Source organism: Oncorhynchus mykiss, chromosome 14 (genome assembly GCF_013265735.2).
Source record: "Oncorhynchus mykiss isolate Arlee chromosome 14, USDA_OmykA_1.1, whole genome shotgun sequence".
Taxonomy (NCBI): Eukaryota; Metazoa; Chordata; class Actinopteri; order Salmoniformes; family Salmonidae; genus Oncorhynchus; species Oncorhynchus mykiss.
This window is the reverse complement of record NC_048578.1, coordinates 14,547,517-14,570,485: the sequence shown is the minus strand read 5'-3', so window position 1 is coordinate 14,570,485 and position 22,969 is coordinate 14,547,517. Positions and strand designations below refer to the sequence as shown.

Below are 22,969 nucleotides of genomic sequence, written 5' to 3'. Positions count from 1 at the left end.
CCAGTGTTTGTTTTGGACATGTGCAAAGGATTTAAAGGCACAATCTATAACTTTAATATCCAGTCAAAAGTACTGCCTCTGCACTTGTCTTTTAAAACTATGGCAGTGACAAAGCCATGAAATGTGACACAACTATACTTATTTTGTTTGATTTATTACTTACAATAGGCTCAAATTCAGAGATTCAGATCATGATTAACTACACCATTCTAAACCAATTATGACAATTATTGTGTTCCTTTTGATATCTGCTCCAAAAGTATGCCATTGCTTGAAGCCCTGTCAACAAATGCAAAATATTTTGATAGAACATTTTGCAAGTTTTACCAATGAAAATGCAAAAAGAGGGATTTGAGTAGAAAATTGAAAAACCCATGATCATAGTACAGTCGAAATTACCCTGTTGAGGCTGAGGTTAAGATAGGGAGGGAAATGGTTACCCCATTTACTATCTGGCAGGACATCTTTAAGGTAGATGTTGAATATGTTCATTTTAACTCTTTGTTTACTGCAAGACCACTTCTCAAAAAGTTAATTACAGTAGTTTTGGAAAGTGTTTTAATTGCAGAATTCAGAACGAGCTGTCGTGTCTAATTGATGATTCCTTTGGGTGACATAAAGTAGGCCTATGATTAGTTATGTGTAGTTAAAATATGGTTGATGTGTGGATCATGGAAGGAATTCCACTTCAGGGTTTGTTTTGCTCCTCTGTCTTGTGGCTGACACTCTTTCAGAGTCTGTCTGAGGGTTTCAACGAAGGTAAACTCATTAACCGGTGGCTGAGTGGAATTTCAGGGCCAACTCTGTTGAGTGGAATCTGTCATGAAATGTATGGAAACAGAAGAGCTCTCTGGTCCTGGTTCTCATAACGCTTTCTGGCTGGGGAACAGGGAGTTTGGCACACTCCTGTCAATGTTTGGAACTCTGCGCTCTGGCCCGAAATGTGGCACAAATACAAGTTGCATAAAGGTGTTTTACAAGGAGGCTTGTTGAAAGGAAACTTGAAGATCAGATCCCCTTGCAGTGGAAAGTTGTTGGCATAATTTCTGAGGGAAAAGTGTGACCAAGAGAGAAAGATAACAGGACTGTGGAGTCCCAGGCAACTGTAATAGCTATATGGGGTTTAACATCAAACATCTGGCATCAACTGAAGGAAAATCAGATTTGTAGCCCACTGCCTAGCTACATACCAGTACAAGTTAACCCCCTCATAGAAAAATGTAGGACAATAAAAAATCTGAACACATACACACACATACAATAGACATTGGACACACACACACGCTACAATATGTTGGCAATGAGTGATACTGGAACTGTTTTACTCAGCCACCACAGTTTGAAAAAACACATTTTCTGTATGACATATTGGTAAGTTATAGTAGCAGCTAACCTTGAGTGTGCATCGTTAACTTTCACAGAGTTGCTTCTCACCAAAACAGGAATTTGAGATGTTAGTCCACATGTTTACAGTGCAGTTCATGTATTAACTCAGATTGTTTTGATTGTTTTACATTTACAGTAACACTAGCAGAAGTGTTGTGAAGAAGAGAAAATAAAACACTGATGTGCTTTACTGGTGAACCTTATGTTCTTTCCTTACAGTGGGGGGAGAAGTGTTATAGTGTGGACACTATATAATTACATTGAATATGTATTGTACTTACCTGCAGTATAGTAGGATTGCTATTCATGTGTGCATGGTTATTATTGGCATTGACCGTGATGAGGTCATCACCCGGAGACAGATCTGTACAAGGCGACTCTATCACATGTTGAGTTCGCTGTATCACTTTGCTGTGTTTGTACCGTTTGTACATGGCTGTACACCTTTTATTTCTTAGGTTGGAAATAATGAAAAGTAATATAGAAATGCATGTGGACATTCCTTGTCAAGTTACTACACTAACTGTTGATGCAACCTGAAGGCATTATACCTGCATTCATTTAGGCTGTCTTGGGAGCCACTCTTTGTTGTGAATGCTTATAGCACAATTATAATGCACGATAGACGACTGCCTTTGTGTGATGCTAGATGACATTGAACGTTAACAGGTTGTGCTCACTCTCATACTGTAGAATGTCTCCATTGTCTAGGTCACGTGCGTGTGGTGAGAACGTCTCCGGAGGAACATTGACATGCACCACGTTTGGTCCCATTTATTAAAGAGGAGGACACAGTAAATCCCCCAGCCCATGCCTATGGCGGCGCTTACCATCGCATAGAAATCCCCTCTTTCACATCTCGCCATAGGGTCAAAGTGTGTGTACTTTCTCCCTTTCAGGTCTAAACGACCGCTTAGCAGATAAAGGATTGTAATGAACGTCCCATTTGAATGCAGGATCTTTTATGAATCTGGTCTGAAAACCTCCTAGGTTTCTTAAGTATTTCCAGCGTAGGATTTATCCCTGTTAGGAACGAATGGTCATCTTAAAGATGATCTTTGTCTTGAATTATAACTATTGCTTTTTAAAGAGGTTTTTGAGAGATGTCTCACCTCGCCCCTACTGTGCTTTAGTACTTAGCTCAGTAGAATGATTTCAATGGAAAGTGAAGCTAACAAAGTTTGGAGAATTACTGATACGTGTTGTAAAAGCATAGATGGGACCTTGCCAAATCATTGTCCAAAGCCACAATAAATATTTAATGGGGTCCATTTCTGAAGTCCTCTCCAAGGCAGACTAGTGGCAACACAAGACGAGGCCAAATAAAATATCAGGTTCCTCAAATGAACTTTAACAGACCTGTAACATTCTAGATCAACTCTTAAAAACCGGCGCAGTAACAATGTGGTCTTGCAGGACGTTTTATTTTCCTATGCCTCTTTTTCCACTCCTGGTTTCTGGTCCGCTTAACAATTGCGGGAACATAATGTTTGTGTAAATAGCTTTAGTGTCTAATAAGTGTTTTAAAGAGGTGGCGTGGGTTGGATGATTAGTGCTTTGCGGCAGCCAGGAGATCCACGTTTTAAAAACCGTGGCTCTCTGTGACTCTGATGCGGTCTTCCCAACCATGATCACGCCACTAACACACAACACAGTTCATCTCAAATAGGCGATTTTCCGCCACAATAATTCCAATAGTGTCTTCTAAGTCGTACTCCATGGGCATTGAAAACTAACGGCATAGACGACTCTTCAGTGGTTACTCTTTTTCACTTTTGGAAACAGCAGAAAAACATGTCATTTAAAAGACCTGTGGGCCTACTGGGCGACAACAATGTCAAAACCATTGAACAGTTCAGCAAATGAAAAGCGTCATGGTAATAAAAGCACAAGAGGCAAATCACTTCATAAACTCCCAGTACGTGTCCTGCAGTAGGAGAAAATGGCAGTTTGTCTATGAATGGACTTTTCCTGTCTGTCTGCAAACCGCCAACCCCTATTCATAACATAATGGGGGAAAAATATGTCTAACCATTCAGATACAGCACTCCATAAATAACTGAAAGGTCTGTAACATTCCAGGTATCATTTGATGAATACTTCTGAGATTGCTGTATTATTAGAAATAGGGTTTTGAAACGGGGAGTGGTCTGTTGTGTATAGCTGGGAATATCCTTTTATATTATCTCGCTCATTAAGTGTGAGAAAAAGCCCTGTTTACTTTGTTACATTTGGCAAACCCAGCAGTGGGATAGCTCGCACCCGACAAACACAGCTTCACCATCCCCATTCAGGCGTGTTGGAGCGGGCACATTAAAAGGAGCTTTGGTCGCAAAGCAACAGGTTCTCAGGAAGAGAAAAATGTCAATGTCGGGCGAGATGGCGGCCAATTCACTGTGAGTAATGATGTGTTTTATTTATGCCTTCCCAAAAGAACACAATCTAGCCGCTGTCCATAAAGCGTAATTAACAGTTTAGCCTTAAACTCCCAGCTACAGATGGCTGTCAGATAAATGTACACATCCATCCTTCTTCCTAAGTCAACCTGTCTGGGGCTTCCAACTTTAATGAACCCTAGAGTTTGGACAACGATGCTATTGTTCTGATGAACCAGGGTGTTCAATGAGAGATCACTCAATGATTTTGAAGGCAGAGATTATCCCCAGAGTCAGTAAGACACCCAAACCCAGCTCTTACCACTGCTCAGACTGGCCAATCCCTGGAGGATACAACAACCTTCCTCAGGGGGGTGCAGCCATTTCCTGCCTTTCAACTCCCTGCACAAATCTCAGTGTGTGGCATATGCTCACCAACCAGCTTCAGATAGTTTAATTGTAATTATATGTCTTTTGTACCCCCTCCAGCTCTGAAAGGATGGCCCATGCCACCTTTTACAGGGCTAATATGATTTGTCCTCTGGTAATGTACACTAATAAGGTGCTTAGACTCGGCCATATGTTTATGCTAGACAATGCTTACTGGGGAGGGCTTAAGGCCGGCTTACAGGGAAAGCTGTCAGTGTGTGTTTAAGCCAGAGCAGGCAACGCAGATGGAACACAGCACTCCCAGTGAGTCTTCAGGGCTTGTTATTTTGGACGCTGACACTTAGGGTTATTTAGGGTTCTCCCATTCGCTCATTTGATCCCACCAATAACAAACATTTTAGGCGCATAGGCTTAAATGCAATAATTGCATATTAGGAAGGAATTGAACATTGTTCTTCTCACGACCACTCCAGTCTCTTCGGTATAATTTAGAAATATCAAATACAGTTATGTTTTGGTCTCAGCTGGCCGAATTGTCATTGAGCGAGCCTAGGGGGAATGAATCATGCTTAAATTGGTATTGCTTTTCTGATTGAATTAAGGTGGTGAGGGATCCTCATACTGCGTTAGTGCTTAAAGTATTTATCTGAGGTGTTGTGTTTCTGCGTGTGAAATGGGCTATGATGACTCAATGTCTCTATCATTGTCTTATTTATCCCGTACTGTAATGGCTGCCGATGAAATCTACACGGTTATCTGAATACCATCAGCCTGTAGTCTTGGAAATAAAAAGTGAACTGTGGAGACAGGTCTCTAGTCAGGACTTAGCTTGGGCTTAGCATGTAGCAACACTATTGCACAGCTTGCTGACACCACTAGGAGTCTCGGGGCAATCCTTGTCTTGGAAACAAGGTACCATGAGATAAAATATTTTCTGATTGAAAGAGCACATTTCTTGTGACCAAACCCCATTTCTTCATGTTGTAATCTCCAAGACATATTTTTATTAAATATATACACTTTATATACACATGTCGCCAAACATTGAGTGGTGTTTGCTGGCAAAACATTTTAGAATCACAGCAAAGTCCCCCAAGTATTATATACAATGTGTCTCCCAAAGATGTGAGCGGTGTTGTTGATATGTCCCGGTGTGAGGTAAATACTGATCTATAAAAGTGTAATCGTCAAGACAGGATTGTCAGGTCAGAGCAGCTTTCCTACACTCTTAGAAAAAAGGGTTCCAAAAGGGTTCTTCGGCTGTCCCCATAGGAAAATCCTTTTTGGTTCTAGGTTGAACCCTTTTGGGTTCGATGTAGAACCCTCTGTAGAAAGGATTCTGCATTGAACGCAAAAGGGTTCTACCTGGAACCAAAAAGGGTTCTTCAAAGGGTTATCCTATTGGCTAAGCCGAAGAACCCTTCAAGATTCTAGATAGCAATTTTTTTTCTTAGATTAACCCCGGTGTAAAATGATGCTAATGAGGCTAACTCAAGTCCAATAGAGCAGAGTTGATATCTGACATTTCCAGCTCCTCAAGTATAGTAAACAAGGTTCAGAAGGTTGATTTCAGCCTAGTCTTTTTAGTTGAATCTTAAGTTAATAAGTCATTTTTTAAATCATATTTAAGCCTTTTTTCCAGTGGATGTAATGAAGTTTGGCCCTACTCTGGAGTATCACCGGAGATGGCACTAAAAAACATGATGCGGTTTCATACTAGCTCGTAAATAGTGTCAAATACACAGAACTGCTGGTGCAGCAGGAAGAAAGAGCTCTCTGGGAACACGTTTTGTCTATGGAAACAATACTTTATAACCACAATGAATGGCACCACCACCGGTGCTGCAGACGTCCCAGTATAATTTTCCACCAGCTCTCTTTCCATGGCACGATGATGTAATTTGTCATATATCTGCAGGCCAGACAAGGTTTGCTTGCAGCCAAACCTACTGTATGCCTAGTTCTGCCATATCTACCCAGGCTCAAGCCATTGGTCACAAGTGGTGGAAACGTTCACCATTCAAGTCGGCAAAATTGTTGACCTTGATACTTTGGTTGCCAGATTCCAGTGCAGACTGTTTGGATGAGATGCTGGCATTTTCAACAGCAGTTTTTTTGGAGAGAGCATCCTATTGAAACAGCGACACCTTCTCACTGTTTTATCCCTCCATTCACAGTCACATTCTTCAACTTGTCTTGTTATCAATATGGGTGGGAACTTATATATTGGTGTGGGTGGTAGCTATGCTCTCTTCCTCCCGTATTCAATGTCACAGAAGCAGTCATGGAATGTTTTCTCCTAACCAAAACTATGCATCAGCACCATACTTTGCATACTTGTATTTGCACACAGTATTTTATTCCATGATGACTGAATCTGTGAGCCCACAGAATGTAGTAAGAGATCTTCAGAACTATGTACACATTATGGACACACAGCAGGTCAAAATGAAGAAACTATTGTTATGTGCTAGCAATGATCCCTGGGATGTTAAGAAGTAGACTGTGGAGAGAGAAGGATGGTGTGAGACTAATCCACACAGAAAGATGTGGAAAATACCTCAAATGAACCATGGCTGTCAACAAGGGTGTTTTTAATTGAATCACTTCTAGATAAATTCAACAGATATCTATGCTCCACTGAGTTAATGACTGTCGCAGACAAAGTCAATTGGTTTTAAAAGACTCTAATCGGTCAAGGAGTTGCAGACCAGAACATCCTTAGCCGGCAACATTGCAGGGCTCTTACGAGTTGTTGTCTGCCAAACAGAGCTTGCCCGGAAACAGTGGCTCGGCGTTCCCTACCTTAAACCGATGCAGACACCTCCTGACATGGATTAAGAGGATCAGTTGTAGAGTGGCAGCCATTTAATCTGCTTCCATAACAACCCGTGAAACAATGACTCAATCTTGTCAATCCCGTCACGTCGCACGCTTGTATGGGTGATGACACTAAGCACAGAGACCGACATGTAAATCACATCGGACCACTACTAAGCAGTTTTCTGACTCATATGTGCTGATACTGGTGCCACTGGTTATGTAATTTAATGATGACAATCCAACTTAATGCTATTTATAGTATTCAGTGTTCCATGCATTTAATTTGGGGGGGGTCTTAAAAATTGTATTGCTTTTGAATGAGCAAATTCGTAAGTCAAGGCTGCCCTATTTTCTACTTTGAAACACCTTGCTTGAAATTATGTACTGCATGATCGTAAATGACCTTGTCATATGCGCTTTTCAAAGTCTAACAAAGCCTAGAGTTGCTAATAAACATACAATTGTGAAAATTAGCAACTTTTCTTGAGGCAAAGCAACGAATGACTCATCCTTGTAATGACTCACCAGTATAGTTTGCGGTTTCTGTGCCTGGTACTTTGGGATAAAACTGTTGACTTTTTCGCTGTGTATGTTATCATTTATTTTGCACTGGAATGCATTTTTTTTGGTTCGGGGTGTTTGTAGCAATTTGCAGTGTGTTTGTGCTAACAACTGCTGTGCTGATCATAGCAGCTGAATGTATGAAGGATTTAGCTAAATCTGCAGGTATTAGATTAAGTTATTTCATTTAACATAAGTATTTGAGAAGGATTTCTTGCAGATGTGCCATCACCCCTCCACTCATTCAATAAATATAAGACTCTTCCCTGGACCATAATCCCTTTGTCATCCAAATGAGCAGATAAGCATTAGTTATGCGGCAAAGAGCTTATGAGCATGTGTTATTAATGAACATGATCTTTACACATCAAGAGAGCCCTTCTGGCTCTAAGGGATATGCTCCATATTGTCCCCCTGCATTACATTCTGGAGTTTCTGTATGTTTTGATTATGCACAGGCTCCAGATCAAGAGAGATTATTCATGGCCTCTTTCCAAATGTTTCTTTTATTATTGTATTATTAATCCGTACCTTTGCACAAGGTTCAATTATTTGACGTTAACAGCTGAATATACAGCTGCATATTAGCCACAAGTTCATTGGTAACACTTTACATTAACAGGCCATCTAAAGAGAAGTTTGTGAAGGGGCAACTTGAGCCAGCAGATGTTTGAACCTCTCTGTGTTTCTGCTTTGCAGTTGGTTTTAATCTACTATTGATTTAAATCCATCCCTCAGGGCCCGGAGTGCCTTATTTCGTCACTCGCTTGGCGAAGGAACGGCTAGATTTTTGCTGAAAATAGAATGTTCTGTTCTCTCGATTTCCACAAAGTAACTCACTGAGTGCTGCTTGCCTCAAAATAGATACCGGTACCTCAGCAACCAGATTACATCTATGATGTCCAAGACCCAGGGAAGGACACGTTCTAAAGATTCTGTTTCAGAGCTATTGATGTCTTTTGACGTGTTGTGTGTTGATGTGGCAGCATGGCTCAGAAAGCAGGACTGGTGGTGACCGAAGACGTTTGCTGGATTGAATGCAGGGATCTTGTGGTGCAGTCCCTGCAAGGATATAAATTGCTTCAGCATGTAAACGATAAACCCGCACAATAACTCATCTTTCACACAAAATGATATTCTAACTGTGCTCATATGGAACTGCCTTAGGTATTTCAAATAGAGTTTTCTCGTGTTCCTTTGATATCCTCTCATTCCCTTTTTGTCTTTTTTCCTCCCCCTTTTATGACCAGGCTCTCCTCCCCTGAGTGGAACGGGTACGGTCACCGTCTTGGTAGATGACGTCAACGACAACGTCCCTGTGTTCACCTCGTCCACCTTCCACACCACCATTGCAGAGGACGCCCCCACCGGCACTGACTTGCTCCTGGTTAACAGTTCCGACGCAGACGTGGGCCTCAACGGTATCATAAGGTACATTCCAGAGCCAGATGCCCACCCCACTCCGTCCCTAGGGTCATAGGCGGGCTCCTGTTACCCCAAGTTGGACATTTTACTCAGATCAGACCCCCGCTTGTTCACCCTCCCCTCGACCCGGTACCCCCAATGGGGAGGCGCATGTGGGTAAGGCAACTTGCCCCACTTTCCCAAAACATTGTAATGACGATGTTAATTGGCTATGACAGAAGTAGTATCGGGGGTTCCACAGGTTCTAGGCCTTACTGGAAATCAGAACCAGTTGCCATCAGTTATTAGTTTCCATTCTCACAGCCCATTAACTTGGGCTTTTTTACTTAGACAGTTTGCTTGTTTGTTGTCCGAATAAAAAGTCTGTGTTCCGCCTGTGTTCACACTTTATTCCATAATTTGTCACCAGTTTCAGGGGAAATGCTTTTCTAGGAAGCCTTTTCAAAATATGTGCTCTTGTGTACATGTAGATGTCAGTATATGTTTGTGTCTGCGACTTACTGGAAACTTCTGAAAACTTGAGTGAAACACTATCCTCTTTTGGAAACCAAAAAAGTATGGCTCTTTGGTCACAAATAATTCCGGGGTGTCTCCAACCCTGAACTTCAGCAGAGAGCAGCTTGAATTAGAAGCCTCTGTGAGAATGAAAAAATACAAGAGAAAATGGAAGGACCAACTTGGATAGAATATTAAGATGGATACCTTAAGAATTGGGTAATGCTTTGATAGATGGTGCTTTCTTCAAACCAAAGAAACAGCAAGGAAGTTACATTAGATGTGCGTTTCTCTGTTAAATGTGCTCTCTGCCTCTTTAAAGCTGTGTCCTCCACATGTCCTCTTCTGTGTGTCCCTACAGTTACAGCTTGACTGGAGGCAACGGTCAGTTTTCCATCAACCCAGGTACAGGCCAGATCATCACCAGCTCCCTACTGGACCGGGAGGCCAGAGCCAACTACCAGCTCCTAGTTGTGGCCACAGACGGGGGGCAGCCCCTGGGCATGTCCAGCTCTGCCACTGTGTCAGTGGTGGTAGCTGACATCAACGACAACCCTCCCCGCTTCCACCACCACCCCTACGTCACACACATCCCCGCCTTCACCACTGCAGGTGGGTTCAGTTTGATAAATTCATCTTAATGTCAAATATTAATGTTCTTCTATATCGGATTATATCATGCTTACACAGTACAATATATGATTATATAATTAAAGTGTACTGTGTATGAACCCCTATGAAATTATTACTTTTGTGAAAAATATTGATGATGAAGTGAATATCTGTTGTACTTATAGTAGTTATTATGAGGTATTTTGTCTAATTTCGTCCACTCATTCTCATTTTCAGGCAACTTGGTATTCGCTGTGACGGTGACAGATGAGGACGCTGGACTCAATGCTCAGCTCCACTACTCTCTAACTGGCCGCAACTCCGAGAAGTTCAAGATTGACCCCGTAAGAGGAGCCATAACAGCCAATGAGAGGTTGACAGGCAGCTCGGAGGTTACCCTCACTGTCCGAGTGAAAGACGGAGGAACCAATCCCAAAACAGACTCGACCACTGTGACCGTCCGGTTTGTGACCGGGGGAGACTTCCCTGTCATCAAGCTGAAGCATACTACTTTCACATTCCCAGAGAGCCAACCCACAAACACGATCGTTACCACAGTGACCGGGGCCTCTACACGTGGTGGGGCCCTATCATACTACATCGCCAGTGGAAACCTGGATAATGCCTTTCACATTGACCAGTTGACTGGAGAGCTGTCAATCAAACATTCACTGGACTTTGAACACATTCAGAAATATGTGCTCTGGGTTGAGGCCAGGGACCAAGGATTCCCCCCCCATTCCTCCTATGAGAAAGTGGAGATCACAGTGCTGGACGTAAATGACAACCACCCTGTATTTGACAGGGAACCATTCCATGCAGATATACTGGAGAACCTGTCCCCTCAGCGGGTGCTCATGGTCTCTGCCATGGATCAGGACAGCGGCCCTAACGGTCAGCTGGAATATGCCATTATCGACGGCAACAAGGAGAACAGCTTCAGCATCAACCGGGCCACTGGTGAAATCCGAACGACCAGGCCTCTTGACAGGGAAAAACTAGCTCAATATGCCCTCAAAGTGAAGGCCACCGACCGTGGCAATTCTCCCAAAAGCACAGCTGTGAAAGTCCTGATCAATGTATTAGATGTGAATGATAACGCTCCCAGGTTCTCTAAGATCTTTAGCGCCACAGTGCCCGAAAACGCCCCAGTGGGTTACACTGTCACCAGGGTTACAACCACAGACGAGGACACAGGTGCTAATGCCATAAGCAAATATTCAATCACAGACCAAAGTCTACCGTTCACTATCAATCCAAGTACTGGAGACATAACTATCAGTAGACCACTCAATAGGGAGGACACTGGCCATTACATTGCCAAAGTTTCTGCCCATGACTCTGGCTGGACAGTTAGCACGGATGTCACAATATTTGTAACGGATGTAAATGATAATGCCCCCCGATTCAGTCGGCCATCTTACTACCTGGACTACCCTGAGCTTACAGAGGTGGGGTCACTCGTTACTCAGGTGTCTGCGACTGACCCCGACGAAGGTGTCAATGGCAAAATATTCTATTTCATCAGGTCCCAGTCAGAATATTTCAGGATCAATTCAAGCTCGGGAGAAATCTTTATCAAGCAGCATTTAAAATATCAAAACTCAACTGGCAGCAACATAAACATAAATCGGCACAGTTTCATCATTACTGCTTCAGACCGTGCGACCAAGCCATTGATGAGTGAAACTACAGTCATTGTAAACATAGTAGATAGTAATGACAATCCACCCAAGTTTGAATCCTCTAGCTACTTTACCCCTGTCACGAAAAGCGTCAAAGTTGGCACCAAACTTATCAGGGTCATAGCTCTTGACCTTAAAGATTTTGGCCTCAATTCTGAGGTGGATTATATAATATCAGGAGGGAATAGCACTAGCAAGTTCAAGCTGGATAAACAGAGTGGATGGGTCGCAGTCACCTCCTCACTCACCTCAGATATGAACAAGGTGTTCCTCATGGATGTTACAGCCAGAGACAAAGGGAACCCCCCTCTGAGTGCTAGAACCACTGTGAAAGTGGCAGTCACTGAGGAGAACCACCACACACCAGAGTTCTCCCAAAGCCAAGTCACAGCTACCATACCTGAGAGCCTTGCCGTGGGGACAGCCATCAGGACGCTCTCTGCCAGGGACAAGGACAAAGAGATGAACGGGCTTATCACATACAACATCACCACAGGTAATGACAAGGGCCTGTTTACCGTGAACAGTAAAACAGGAGTCCTATCTCTGGCCAATCATCTGGACTTTGAGGAAAAGCAAAAGCATGAACTCAGAGTGACAGCCAACGACGGGGGATGGATTGCAAAGACCAGCTACGTCATGGTCACAATCCATGTGACCGATGTGAACGACAACCCACCTATATTTGAACCTGATGAGTATTTCCCTGTGGTACAGGAGAACGTTCCCAGTGGCACAATGGTGGTGAAAATGAATGCCACAGACAGAGATTCAGGGCCGAATGCTGTCATGGCTTACGTGATTCAGTCGTCAGACAGCGACCTCTTTGTAATTGATCCAAACACAGGCGTAATCACCACCCAGGGTTTCCTGGATTACGAGGCTAAGCAGGTCTACCACTTAACAGTGAAGGCCTTCAATGTCCCAGACGAGGAGCGCTGTAGTTTTGCCAATGTCAACATTCAGCTCAAGGGAGCCAATGAATACGTTCCCCGCTTTGTCTCGAAGCAGTATTACTTCGAAATCTCTGAAGCAGCTCCAACAGGCACAGTGGTGGGAGAGGTGTTCGCCAGTGACCGTGACCAAGGGGATGACGGAGTGGTTTACTACCTAATTTTCGGGAAGAGCAGAAGAAAGGGCTTCGGCATCAACAGGAAAACAGGACAGATCCACGTCACAGGCCCCCTCGATCGTGAGAAAGAGGAAAAGATCTCACTCAAAGTCCTGGCGAAGAATGCGGGAAGCATCCGTGGGGCTGATATTGACGAGGTCTTTGTGAATATCACAATCCTGGATGCCAATGATCCTCCTGTTTTCAGCCAGGAACTGTATAATGTTCAGATCAGTGAGGGTCTATCCCCTGGCGGTCTGGTCACCTTCGTTAGTGCCCAAGACTCTGACTCTGTCCCAAGCTGGAGCAGATTCTCCTACTCCATAGCCTCAGATTTAGAGAAAAATGTCTTCACTATCAACCCCCAGACTGGCCAAGTGTCTGTAGCAGCTGAGCTGGACAGGGAAACCACTCCTGTGTTCAGCCTGACTCTGCTAGCTGTGGACTCTGGCTCACCCTCCGCAACTGGAAGTGCCACCCTGGTTGTGAATCTGGAGGACATTAATGATAACGGTCCTACTCTGAAGACGGTGAGTGCAGAAGTCATGGAGAACCAACGAGCTGGGACAGATGTCGCAACTCTTACTTCAACCGACCCAGACCTGTCACCCAATCAAGGTCCATTCTCATACAGTCTGCTCATCTCGGGCTCAGCCAGTAATTACTTCAGCCTCAGCCCCACTGGAGTGCTGACCACCAATCGAGAGATTGACAGGGAGCAGATCAGCGACTTTTACCTCTCTGTGGTGATTAAGGACTCCGGTGTCCCTCAGATGTCCTCAACTGGAACAGTCCACGTAAAAGTAAACGATCAGAATGATAACCCATCAGAGCCACGCTCCGTGGAGATCTTCATCCACTATTTCGGAAACATGTTCCCCGGAGGATCCCTTGGGGTTGTGAAGCCCCAAGACCCAGACATCCAGGACAGCTTCCACTGCTCCTTGACCCCTCCTTCATCCAGTCTGTTTACCATCCCAACAGGCACCTGTGACCTCAACTCAAAGGCCCGCTCAACAGACGGAACATTCGAATTAGCTGTCCGAAGTAGTGATGGGGTCCACGGCTCTGTCAGTAGTAACGTCCGGGTCTTCTTCGTGGGGTTCACCAATGCCACTGTGGACAATAGTATCCTGATTCGCCTCCGTACCCAGGGGGTTACCACCTTCCTCACCAATCACTACCTTAGCTTTGTCCGTATCGCAAACTCACAGCTGGCAGGGCTTGGCACTGGAGTACAACTGTATGGCGCCTTTGAACTCAACAACCAAACATTCCTAATGGCTGCCATAAAGCGAAGCCACGGACAGTATGTCAACCCCAGTGGAGTTGCCACCTTCTTTCAGAGCATTAAAGATGTTCTGCACAGGCAGAGTGGTGTACAGATAGACTCAGTGGATCACGACCCTTGCACACGTAACCCATGCCAAAATGGGGGCAGCTGCAAGAGGCGCCTTAGCGTGGGGCCAGATATGAAGACAGAGGATAGTGTCCCGGTGATCCTTGTCTCCAACCACCCCCATCAGCCCTACGCCTGCAGTTGCAGACCAGGGTACGCAGGGGCGCTGTGTGAGATGGATATAGACGAGTGCCTGCCGTCTCCGTGCCATAACGGCGGGACCTGCCACAACCTGGTGGGAGGATTCTCCTGCACCTGCCCAGAGGGATTCACAGGCATGGCCTGCGAGAGGGACGTCAACGAATGCCTCTCCAACCCCTGCAAGAACGGAGCGCTGTGCCAGAATTACCCCGGTGGATTCAACTGCCTCTGCAAATCTGGCTTTGCAGGTACCGTACACCGCCTTAGGAGCCATTTAGATTTTATGAGCAACACAACCACAGATGTTCAGCTAGGCTCAAGTATACACACACTGCACATGACTCACACTTTTTTGTCCAAGTACAATATTTGCCTCCAAACGAATGCAAGAGGTGTTGTAACCCTAGCATACAGGCTTGACTGCCAAAAACCCAAAACTGTTTGGTTTTACGATTACAAGTTGGGGGGTATCAGCTTTGATGCATATCAGCTTGTCATGTTTACTTTAATAAAAAGGATGATGCGAAACTGACCCCAGAAAGGGCCTTACTGTGGACTGTACACAGTTCACTAGTCTCATATAGTCTCATATTCCTCTGCATGCCTTTCTTTCTACAGTACTTAAGCATATTTTTTGATATTTAGGGCTCTGCTCATCTTTCTTTTGTTCAAACATTGAGAGGTTTAGGATGTATTAAAGATTGATCCTTCCAGATCCTTAAAGATAAATTTTTTCTTGAGTGAACTATAGATAATTAGCCACTCTATTTTTTGTGTAAATCACTCCCTCCCTACTTGAATTTGATGATGTGATAAATATTACTCTTAATGAAGGGAGTGCACATGGAGAAGCATAAATGAGAACAGTAGTTTGAATCATGTCTGTTTGATCAGCTGCTGGCTGTATTGGCTGATAGACATTTCCAATGATCACCAGCAGACATGTTGCCTCAGTACCAGTCATTACTGTCTTTTTTGATTATGACCATAACAAATGACCACACACCTTGTCGTTTCATCGAGACAACTGGCCCCCCTGAAGAACTGCACCTTTTGACTTACAGAAGTTTGCATGCCCTCCCGTTGAACTCCATACTTCCCATTTTCCATGCCTGGTTGTGGTGAAATAATTTTTCTAATGGTACAGGAGTCTTAAAAATGCTTAGAAATACATAAAGCTGCAGGCCATTGTCAGTGTCGCCCCTTGCATACCTTGTTCTGTCTGTTATCGTACTATCTTATGTTATTCATCACATTTTCATCATATTTTAGTTCATTGGCTTCAGAGATCCAATGAAGTCTACAGTTCTAAAATCTCTATATATTTTTGTACTTTTTCACACATGCAAGTTTCGAAGAAACTCTTATAAGATTACAATAGCCTAGGATCAGGGTTTCCCAAACTCGGTCCTGGGGCCCTCCCTGGGTGCATGTCTTGGTTTTTGCCCTAGCCCTACACAGCTGATTTAAATAGCCAACCCCTCATCAAGCTTTGATTATTTGAATTAGCTTCGCTAGGGCAAAAACCAACACGTGCACCAAGCGGGGGGCACCAGGACTGATTTTGGGAAACTATGGCGTAGACCCTCTGTGGTTTTAAGCATCAGTGACAGGGTGCCACAGGAAGAAAAACAACATGAACTGTGTTTTCCCCCACATCTTCCTGTGTTTGCCCCCACGTCTTCCCACCTCGTTCATTTTAATTTGTGTTGTTTTGTGAACCCAGGAAAAACGTGTGATTCCATCATCAATCACTGTGAGTGTAACCCATGTTTTAATGGCGGCTCCTGCCAGAACAGAGTGGATGGGTATAACTGTCATTGTCCATTTGGTAAGTATTAACTTAGAGGAAACTGCTACGTGATTGAAAACTATCTCGATTGGCAAAATTACTGGGGATAGCATGACACTGTGGATAGCATGTCTCCATGTCACATTTATTCACATACTGTATGTTGTGTAACTGTTTCTCTCTTCTAAGCATGATACCCTTATGGTTAGTCTATGATAGCGGATGACAACAGATTCCCAGCTGTGTGCTGATTTTGTAGATGCAGTATGATGAATTATTCATGACATCCCTGTTTCATTTTTTTCATTCCTTTCCTCCTCAGGGGTCTTTGGAAAACACTGTGAACTCAACAGCTACGGCTTTGAGGAGCTTTCCTACATGGAGTTTCCGAGCCTGGATCCCAACAACAACTACATCTACATCAAGTTCGCCACACTAAAGAGCAACGCTCTCCTCATGTACAACCATGACAACCAGACCGGAGACAAGGCGGAATTCCTGGCTCTGGAGATCTTTGAGGGACGGATGCGCTTCTCGTTTAACTTGGGAAGCGGGACCTATAAACTAATCACCATGATAAAAGTTTCAGATGGACAGTTCCACACAGTCATCGCAAGGAGAGCTGGAATGGTGAGAAGCATTTTTGTTACATATGACTTTATTACCAAGCTGATTTTATTTGTTTTGCACCATAAACAGTTGGAAAATATATTTGGTTTGAAGTCAATGGTTTTATGGACCTATAATTGCACAAATGTAGAGTAGCATTCTAAAGCCCCCACATGTAGGCCTATATAGAAGTTTATGTTTCAATAGCAGTTATGACCTCCTGGGTTTTTATAGCTGAGAGCAGCGTCCAAATTTGGCCTCATATTCTTTTTTTTTTTGCACCGTGAGATGATAATTAAACTGCCCACACACTGGTAGTTCTGCATATAGTTTTCATAGTTGTAATTATATTTGATTGCTTGTTGTGATTTACAATATGGCCTCCAAAATAGCCTCAGACTCTGAAATTCCTTCTATTTGCTCCAAATCTAGTTGTTTCTCTGCCAGTTGTTCAGTGGTTGGGCAAAAAAAATTACTAGCCTGTCCAAAGTTGTATAAGTCTCCTGCCGGACTTCAGATTTGTAATTTCCCATCATGCACAGGGATTTCATAGGAAACTGGCAAAATCAGTAAATTGTCAGCTTTGAGAGAGTGACAGGATAGACAGGTGCTCAACGTGTAGTGAGAAATGCGATGTGTAGGTTGAGGAATTACGATGTTGAGGTTCTTAACCGAGCTATAAGAACGAAAACAGAGCGTATTATCTATTTTTCTGCTCTGCTGACGAGTATTTTTTCTCCGATATGTCAGGGGGTGCTGCAGCACCCCTACTTCCCGCGGCTATGCCTGTGAAGGGCATTTTTCAGTTCCTCCACTTTTGGATTCTGAGCAGATGTGATAACCAGACACCAGTCATAGTCCTAGTAATGTAGGACACACTGAGAGAGTCAAGGACACTGTTGTTTATATTTAAATCATATTCTAGTTCACCCAACTGAAAGCTGCACCACAGCAAGCATCATTTATATTGTCTATACTCTATATTATAACAGCAATAGTTATGAGTATGACCACTTAGAACACTAATGCAGCTTACATTTGTAATACAGTCATTTGCAATTTAACTTCAACATTTGTTGTAATGTTCTTCTCAAGGTTATTTTTGCCTTATATCCTATTCCTTCCCATTGTGAGTGGTTTTAGGCCTCACATAAATAATTTACAACTAGTCGCACCCTTCAGCATCCACGTTCTGTTTTCATCCTCAACGAGTCTTGAACCTGACTTTCTCACGTAAATAATCATGGCGAATGGAAGACAATAGCAGAGAGGGTTGGTCGTTGGAAAAGGATGCTCTCCAGTGACACTTTTCCGCCCTCTTATGTTGTGACATCACTAATCTGCGGTGTTTACCCTGTAACCTGAAAGTTAAACAAACAGAAACAATGCTCCTGGTCTTTTGTCACATTTTATATCCATTTTCAGAGGGTGTTTCCTCCAGAAAACCCTTCGCCAGTCATGTGAGACACTTGACAGTGTGTGTAGGCTGTGGTTTGGCTGCATGGGCTTTGATCTGAGAGAAAAGCATTAATAAAATGCCCATCTGGCGCCGAAGGGTAGCTCTTGCCCTTCAGCAACAGCGACAAAGCCCTGAGACAAATGAATATTTTTTTCCATTGTTGTTTTTTTGCATTGGAAATTGTACGTTTCTGTGTTAGCAATTAGCGCAGGAAGGGATGGTGGAGTCACGCTCTCTGGCATCTCTTGGATGATTTGTGCTCACGTTCCGAGGAGGCCGCTCCGTGTTTACCTAAGATCTTGGTGTATGTGGAGCATGCTGTCATGGTTTTTCAACACGTTCACACACTTTTCATTTCTCCTGCCACCTCGTTTTTTCACCTCAGTCAAGCTTCAGAGACCACAGAATTAAAGAGAAAGTAGAACAATTATTAGCCTTGGCTAACGGTAAAGGTCATATCTTAGGGAATTTTAGATTTCCATGTAGGTCTACTGCGTCTTCATAATGACGGTTTCAAATACAGTATGCTATCGAAAATAACATGAATTGTAACTTACAAAATCAGTCATGTAGTTGTATTTACTGTTGTCTGTCTGTCTTCCTGCAAACTGGAGTGCTCATCTGAGTAAGATATTACTGTCTGTGCTGGTACAACCATCAGGAAGGTGCAACGTGTGTGGTAATTTGTTTTGTGTTGTATGTGTGCTGTACAGTCAAAGCAGAATAACATGTGCGTGACCGTGTCTCTGCTCCTCTCGTCATTCAGGCTGCGTCCCTGACAGTCGACCTGTGTGGGGACGATCAGGAGCCAGGCTACTGTGCTGTGAGCAACGTGGCTGTCCATACTGACTGGTAAGAACGCATAACGTTGCATAGAGCTTACCACACAGTCCATCCTGGCAACGTACACCCAGCGGTCAACTACGTAGTGAAAGGCTCAATTCGGTAGAAGAGACTTTGGGTATAAATAAGGGAAGCATTTATTTCCAGATGCAAATAGCACTTTATTTCCATGATATACTGTAGTAAATAAATATAATTCCTTGAGAGAAAAAAAAAACATAATGCCATTTGAAGCTGTTTACTGTCAGAGTAGCTCTTTCTGGCCACTTTCAATTTATACAAACTTCCTCATCGGTCACTATTGGTTGTCATTCTGGGAAGTTGAAAATATCAACAATACAACAATATCTCATGTCTCTGCTAATGGAACAGTCTGTGGACCCATCCATCATGTCGACTGTTCTCAATGAACCCTTGCATATCCACGTTGGCTTGTGTAAACCATAGTGTCTGTAAACACATACATGGACATCACATGTATCGTTTAGCATTGTGAGAGGCCCAGAGTGAAAAGCTGTCTGAATCCATAGGGGGAGAACTGTGTGTGAGACTGTCTGAGTGAGTGATCTGGCAGATGAGGAGGGTCTGCTGCAGTTTATTTGCGGAGGGCCCGGACCCCTGTAGGGCCATGTTGTTGTGAGAGGCGCTGACCCCCAGCGGCTTCCCCTTCTCCTCCTCGCAGGATCCTGGACGTTGGGCCCAACCGTCTCTCGGTGGGAGGTGTCAGGTCAATAGAGCCCGTCCTTCATCGCCGTGGCCAGGTCGCCACACACGACTTTGTGGGCTGCATCATGGAGTTCGCCGTCAACGGCCGCCCACTGGAGCCCAGTCAGGCCCTGGCATCCCATGGCATCCTTGACAGGTTTAGCTCTCTCCCTACCTCTTTCTTTCCTACATCCTTCCATCCTACTCAACCCCCTAACCCCCAAACTCTCCCAGCACGATATCTGGTCATTCTCTGTAGCTCTCAACCCTCAAGAACCGCTGAAAAGCCATCTTTGATATAAATAGCAGACGTACAGTTTTTTTTTAATAGTAGAATGGAGATTTTTTCTTTTAGTTTGTTGTGAATAGTGGCGAGGACAGATCTTTTAATATGCTAATTCCCTGGGTCTTTTATGGTTTTTGTATTGGAGGAGTTGCATCTGTCGGGTCCTATAGAGGGCCCGCTGTCCACCATGGGGGCTGACTTGTCTGTCTGTCCGTAGATGTCCCAGACTGGAGGGAGCCTGCACAGCCAACACCTGCAGACACGGGGGCACCTGTATTGACTACTGGTCCTGGCAGCAGTGCAAATGCATGGAAGGCTTCACCGGCAAAAACTGTGAGAAATGTAAGAATCCCTTTGAAGGGGAGTTTTGGCTGACTGTGCTTGCAGTCTGAGTCATACACTTCTTGTGAATTTGACCATCACTCAGATGCAGATTGTATCATTTCCTTTGATTTACCCTGACTTGTGCTTTTCATTCTTTCATAGACATCACGGCCGACACGGCTCTCTCGCTGGACGGGACTGGTCGGCTTGACTACGCCATGCGCCAGAGCCCCAAACGGGACGTCCTGCTACGCCAGAGCCTCATGGGCTTGCCCTCTGACCTCTCTGGGCCCAGCAGCCTTGAGGTCAAGTTCCGCACCCGCAGCAAGAGTGGCACCCTACTCCATGTCCAGGAGAGCAGCAACTACACCACCATCAAGGTAAAGGAAGGCTCCACGGAGCGATGCCAGAGACATGCTAGAATGTGTCTGCTGTTCCCAAAGCATCCGGAGGCACAAGTGAACGTACATACAGGCATGTTAGTATATTTGTCAATTTCTCCATTTGCTACTTGGTCGTCATCCTGAGATCCACACGTAAACATGTCACACATACACACAGTCCTCCCTTAGCTCCCCATCCCTGAGTCAAAGCTATAAGGGGACCTGTCTTCATCACCTCCTCTCATTACCCATATATATACGCTCCATACGCTCCTTCAATCTGCTGCAATAAACTTCAAGGCTCTGAGTGATTCGGGGCAGCTGCCCAAGGGCCTTCCTTTCCTCCAGGACACAGAGGGTCTCTCTGGTTGTTTTCCATTGCAGAGCAGCCCCCCAGAATCCCCCCTACCACTACTACTATACAGCCCAAAGAACAATATTGAATGTACTGCGTGACCCTAGAAAATGAGAATAATTTGTACAGGAGTATAAATCATGTAAAAGAGATAAGTTTAATTGGTTCTCCAGATCTCTTTTCCTGTGTTTTTTGGCTCGCGGGATTTTTTTCCTTTTCCAGATTTTGTCGTGAACCTTTAAAATCAATTCCTCCTGAAATGTATGAGATGACCATACACAATGCCTGGCACACATTCATTTTGTAAGAGAAAGTCATATTGGTTCATTACTTTTAAAGAATGAACTCTATTGCGTATGGATATAGTTTATGCATAGTGAAAGTAAAAGTATTAACTGGTCCTGCATACATAACATAACACGATCATAATAATAATATCAGTCCGGTTTACTGGTATTTGGCACATGCAACACTTTCCTCTGCACTGCAACAAGGGTTGCAAAGTGACTGGTCGTTTACCAAAGTTACCTGGACTCTTCAGTGACTTTGGTAATTAACAGCAAATCAATGGACATCTATCGTAATTTCGAATAACTTCAAATAAACATGTATATGTATTTATATATAGTCTTCATTTATTCTATGTCTGTCCATGTTGTTTCTAGTAGATAGACCATATGGTTGCAGAGGAAATAGCCTATTTAATGAAAAAATCACCAAGTCAGGGTATTCATTTCCAAATATTGACTTGTTTCACAACTACCGCCAGTTTGATGCGAAAACATTGCAAATACATATTGACATAAGTAAAATGAATAAAAGTTAGGAAAACAATTTTTATAAAGGACATTTCATGCTAAAACCCTCATTCCAATGGTATTCACTAAGTTGATGGTTTATATATAAGATAATGTTATACAGCTTTGTCATTCTATTTTGTATTATTTAATTATTTCATATATTTTACATGATAAGGTCACACAGAGGGACACAGATTATTGGGGACACCTGTGATAATCTGAAGTACCCAAAAGGGCCACTAGATGTCTTGTGATAGATTACGTAAAATCCTTGAAAGACACCACAATTCTGGTAGTTTACTGGTAAACTTCTAATGTTTCCAGTAATACACCTTGCCTTTGCAAACCTAACTGCAACAGTCATTATTGTAAAGGAACATGTGTTTTCAATCAACTCTCCTACCTGTTACAGTAACGATACTGTAAATAAAATTCCAAAAACAAGAACAACTCTCCAACTGAAATGAAACATCAACAACATCCCAGAGTTGAGAATTATCAGAGCCTGAGCATATAATCATATAATCATGCTTATCCATTTCTCCGAGCTCTCCTTCTCAACAAACATATACAATACAGTATCTATGTCTGTCCGCCCGTCTGCATCTGTCTGTCTGCGTCCATCTGTCTGCGTCCGTGTGTCTGTGTCCGCCCGTCTGTGTCCGTCCATCTGTCCACATGTGTATCTATCCATCCATCCATCTAACTTCATCTCTGTCTCTTTCCCCCCAGTTAAAAAATGGCAATGTCCACTACATCTCTGACGCGGGCGTGGGAGGCAAGGTGGAGAGGACCCTGGGGGAGATGGTCCTATCAGATGGCCAGTGGCACGTCCTGCAGATTTTCAAAAACGGCTCAGCCACCTCCCTTCACGTGGACGGAGCCCTCCTCAAGCTCATCCAGCACCCCACACAGGACTTTGGGGGTCTTAATGTCCTGACCATGTCCCTCGGTGGTGTCCCCTCTGGCCCCACCCAGCAGAAAATTGCATCAGGTGATTTGGTGAAATG

At 43.8% G+C, this 22,969-nt stretch overlaps 1 protein-coding gene across 1 annotated transcript in view; it reads left to right on the top strand.

Moving 5' to 3' along the window:
• The window catches only part of LOC110488886 (protocadherin Fat 4), a 100,009-nt gene that overhangs the window by 72,196 nt on the left and 4,844 nt on the right, over positions 1-22,969 (top strand). The window contains exons 7-16 of the mRNA XM_021561327.2: positions 8,786-8,966; positions 9,817-10,067; positions 10,305-14,651; positions 16,130-16,234; positions 16,518-16,825; positions 19,030-19,115; positions 19,789-19,968; positions 20,315-20,439; positions 20,584-20,801; positions 22,692-22,953. Of these exons, the coding sequence (XP_021417002.2) occupies positions 8,786-8,966; positions 9,817-10,067; positions 10,305-14,651; positions 16,130-16,234; positions 16,518-16,825; positions 19,030-19,115; positions 19,789-19,968; positions 20,315-20,439; positions 20,584-20,801; positions 22,692-22,953 (6,063 nt within the window). The remainder of the gene's footprint in view (positions 1-8,785; positions 8,967-9,816; positions 10,068-10,304; positions 14,652-16,129; positions 16,235-16,517; positions 16,826-19,029; positions 19,116-19,788; positions 19,969-20,314; positions 20,440-20,583; positions 20,802-22,691; positions 22,954-22,969) is intronic.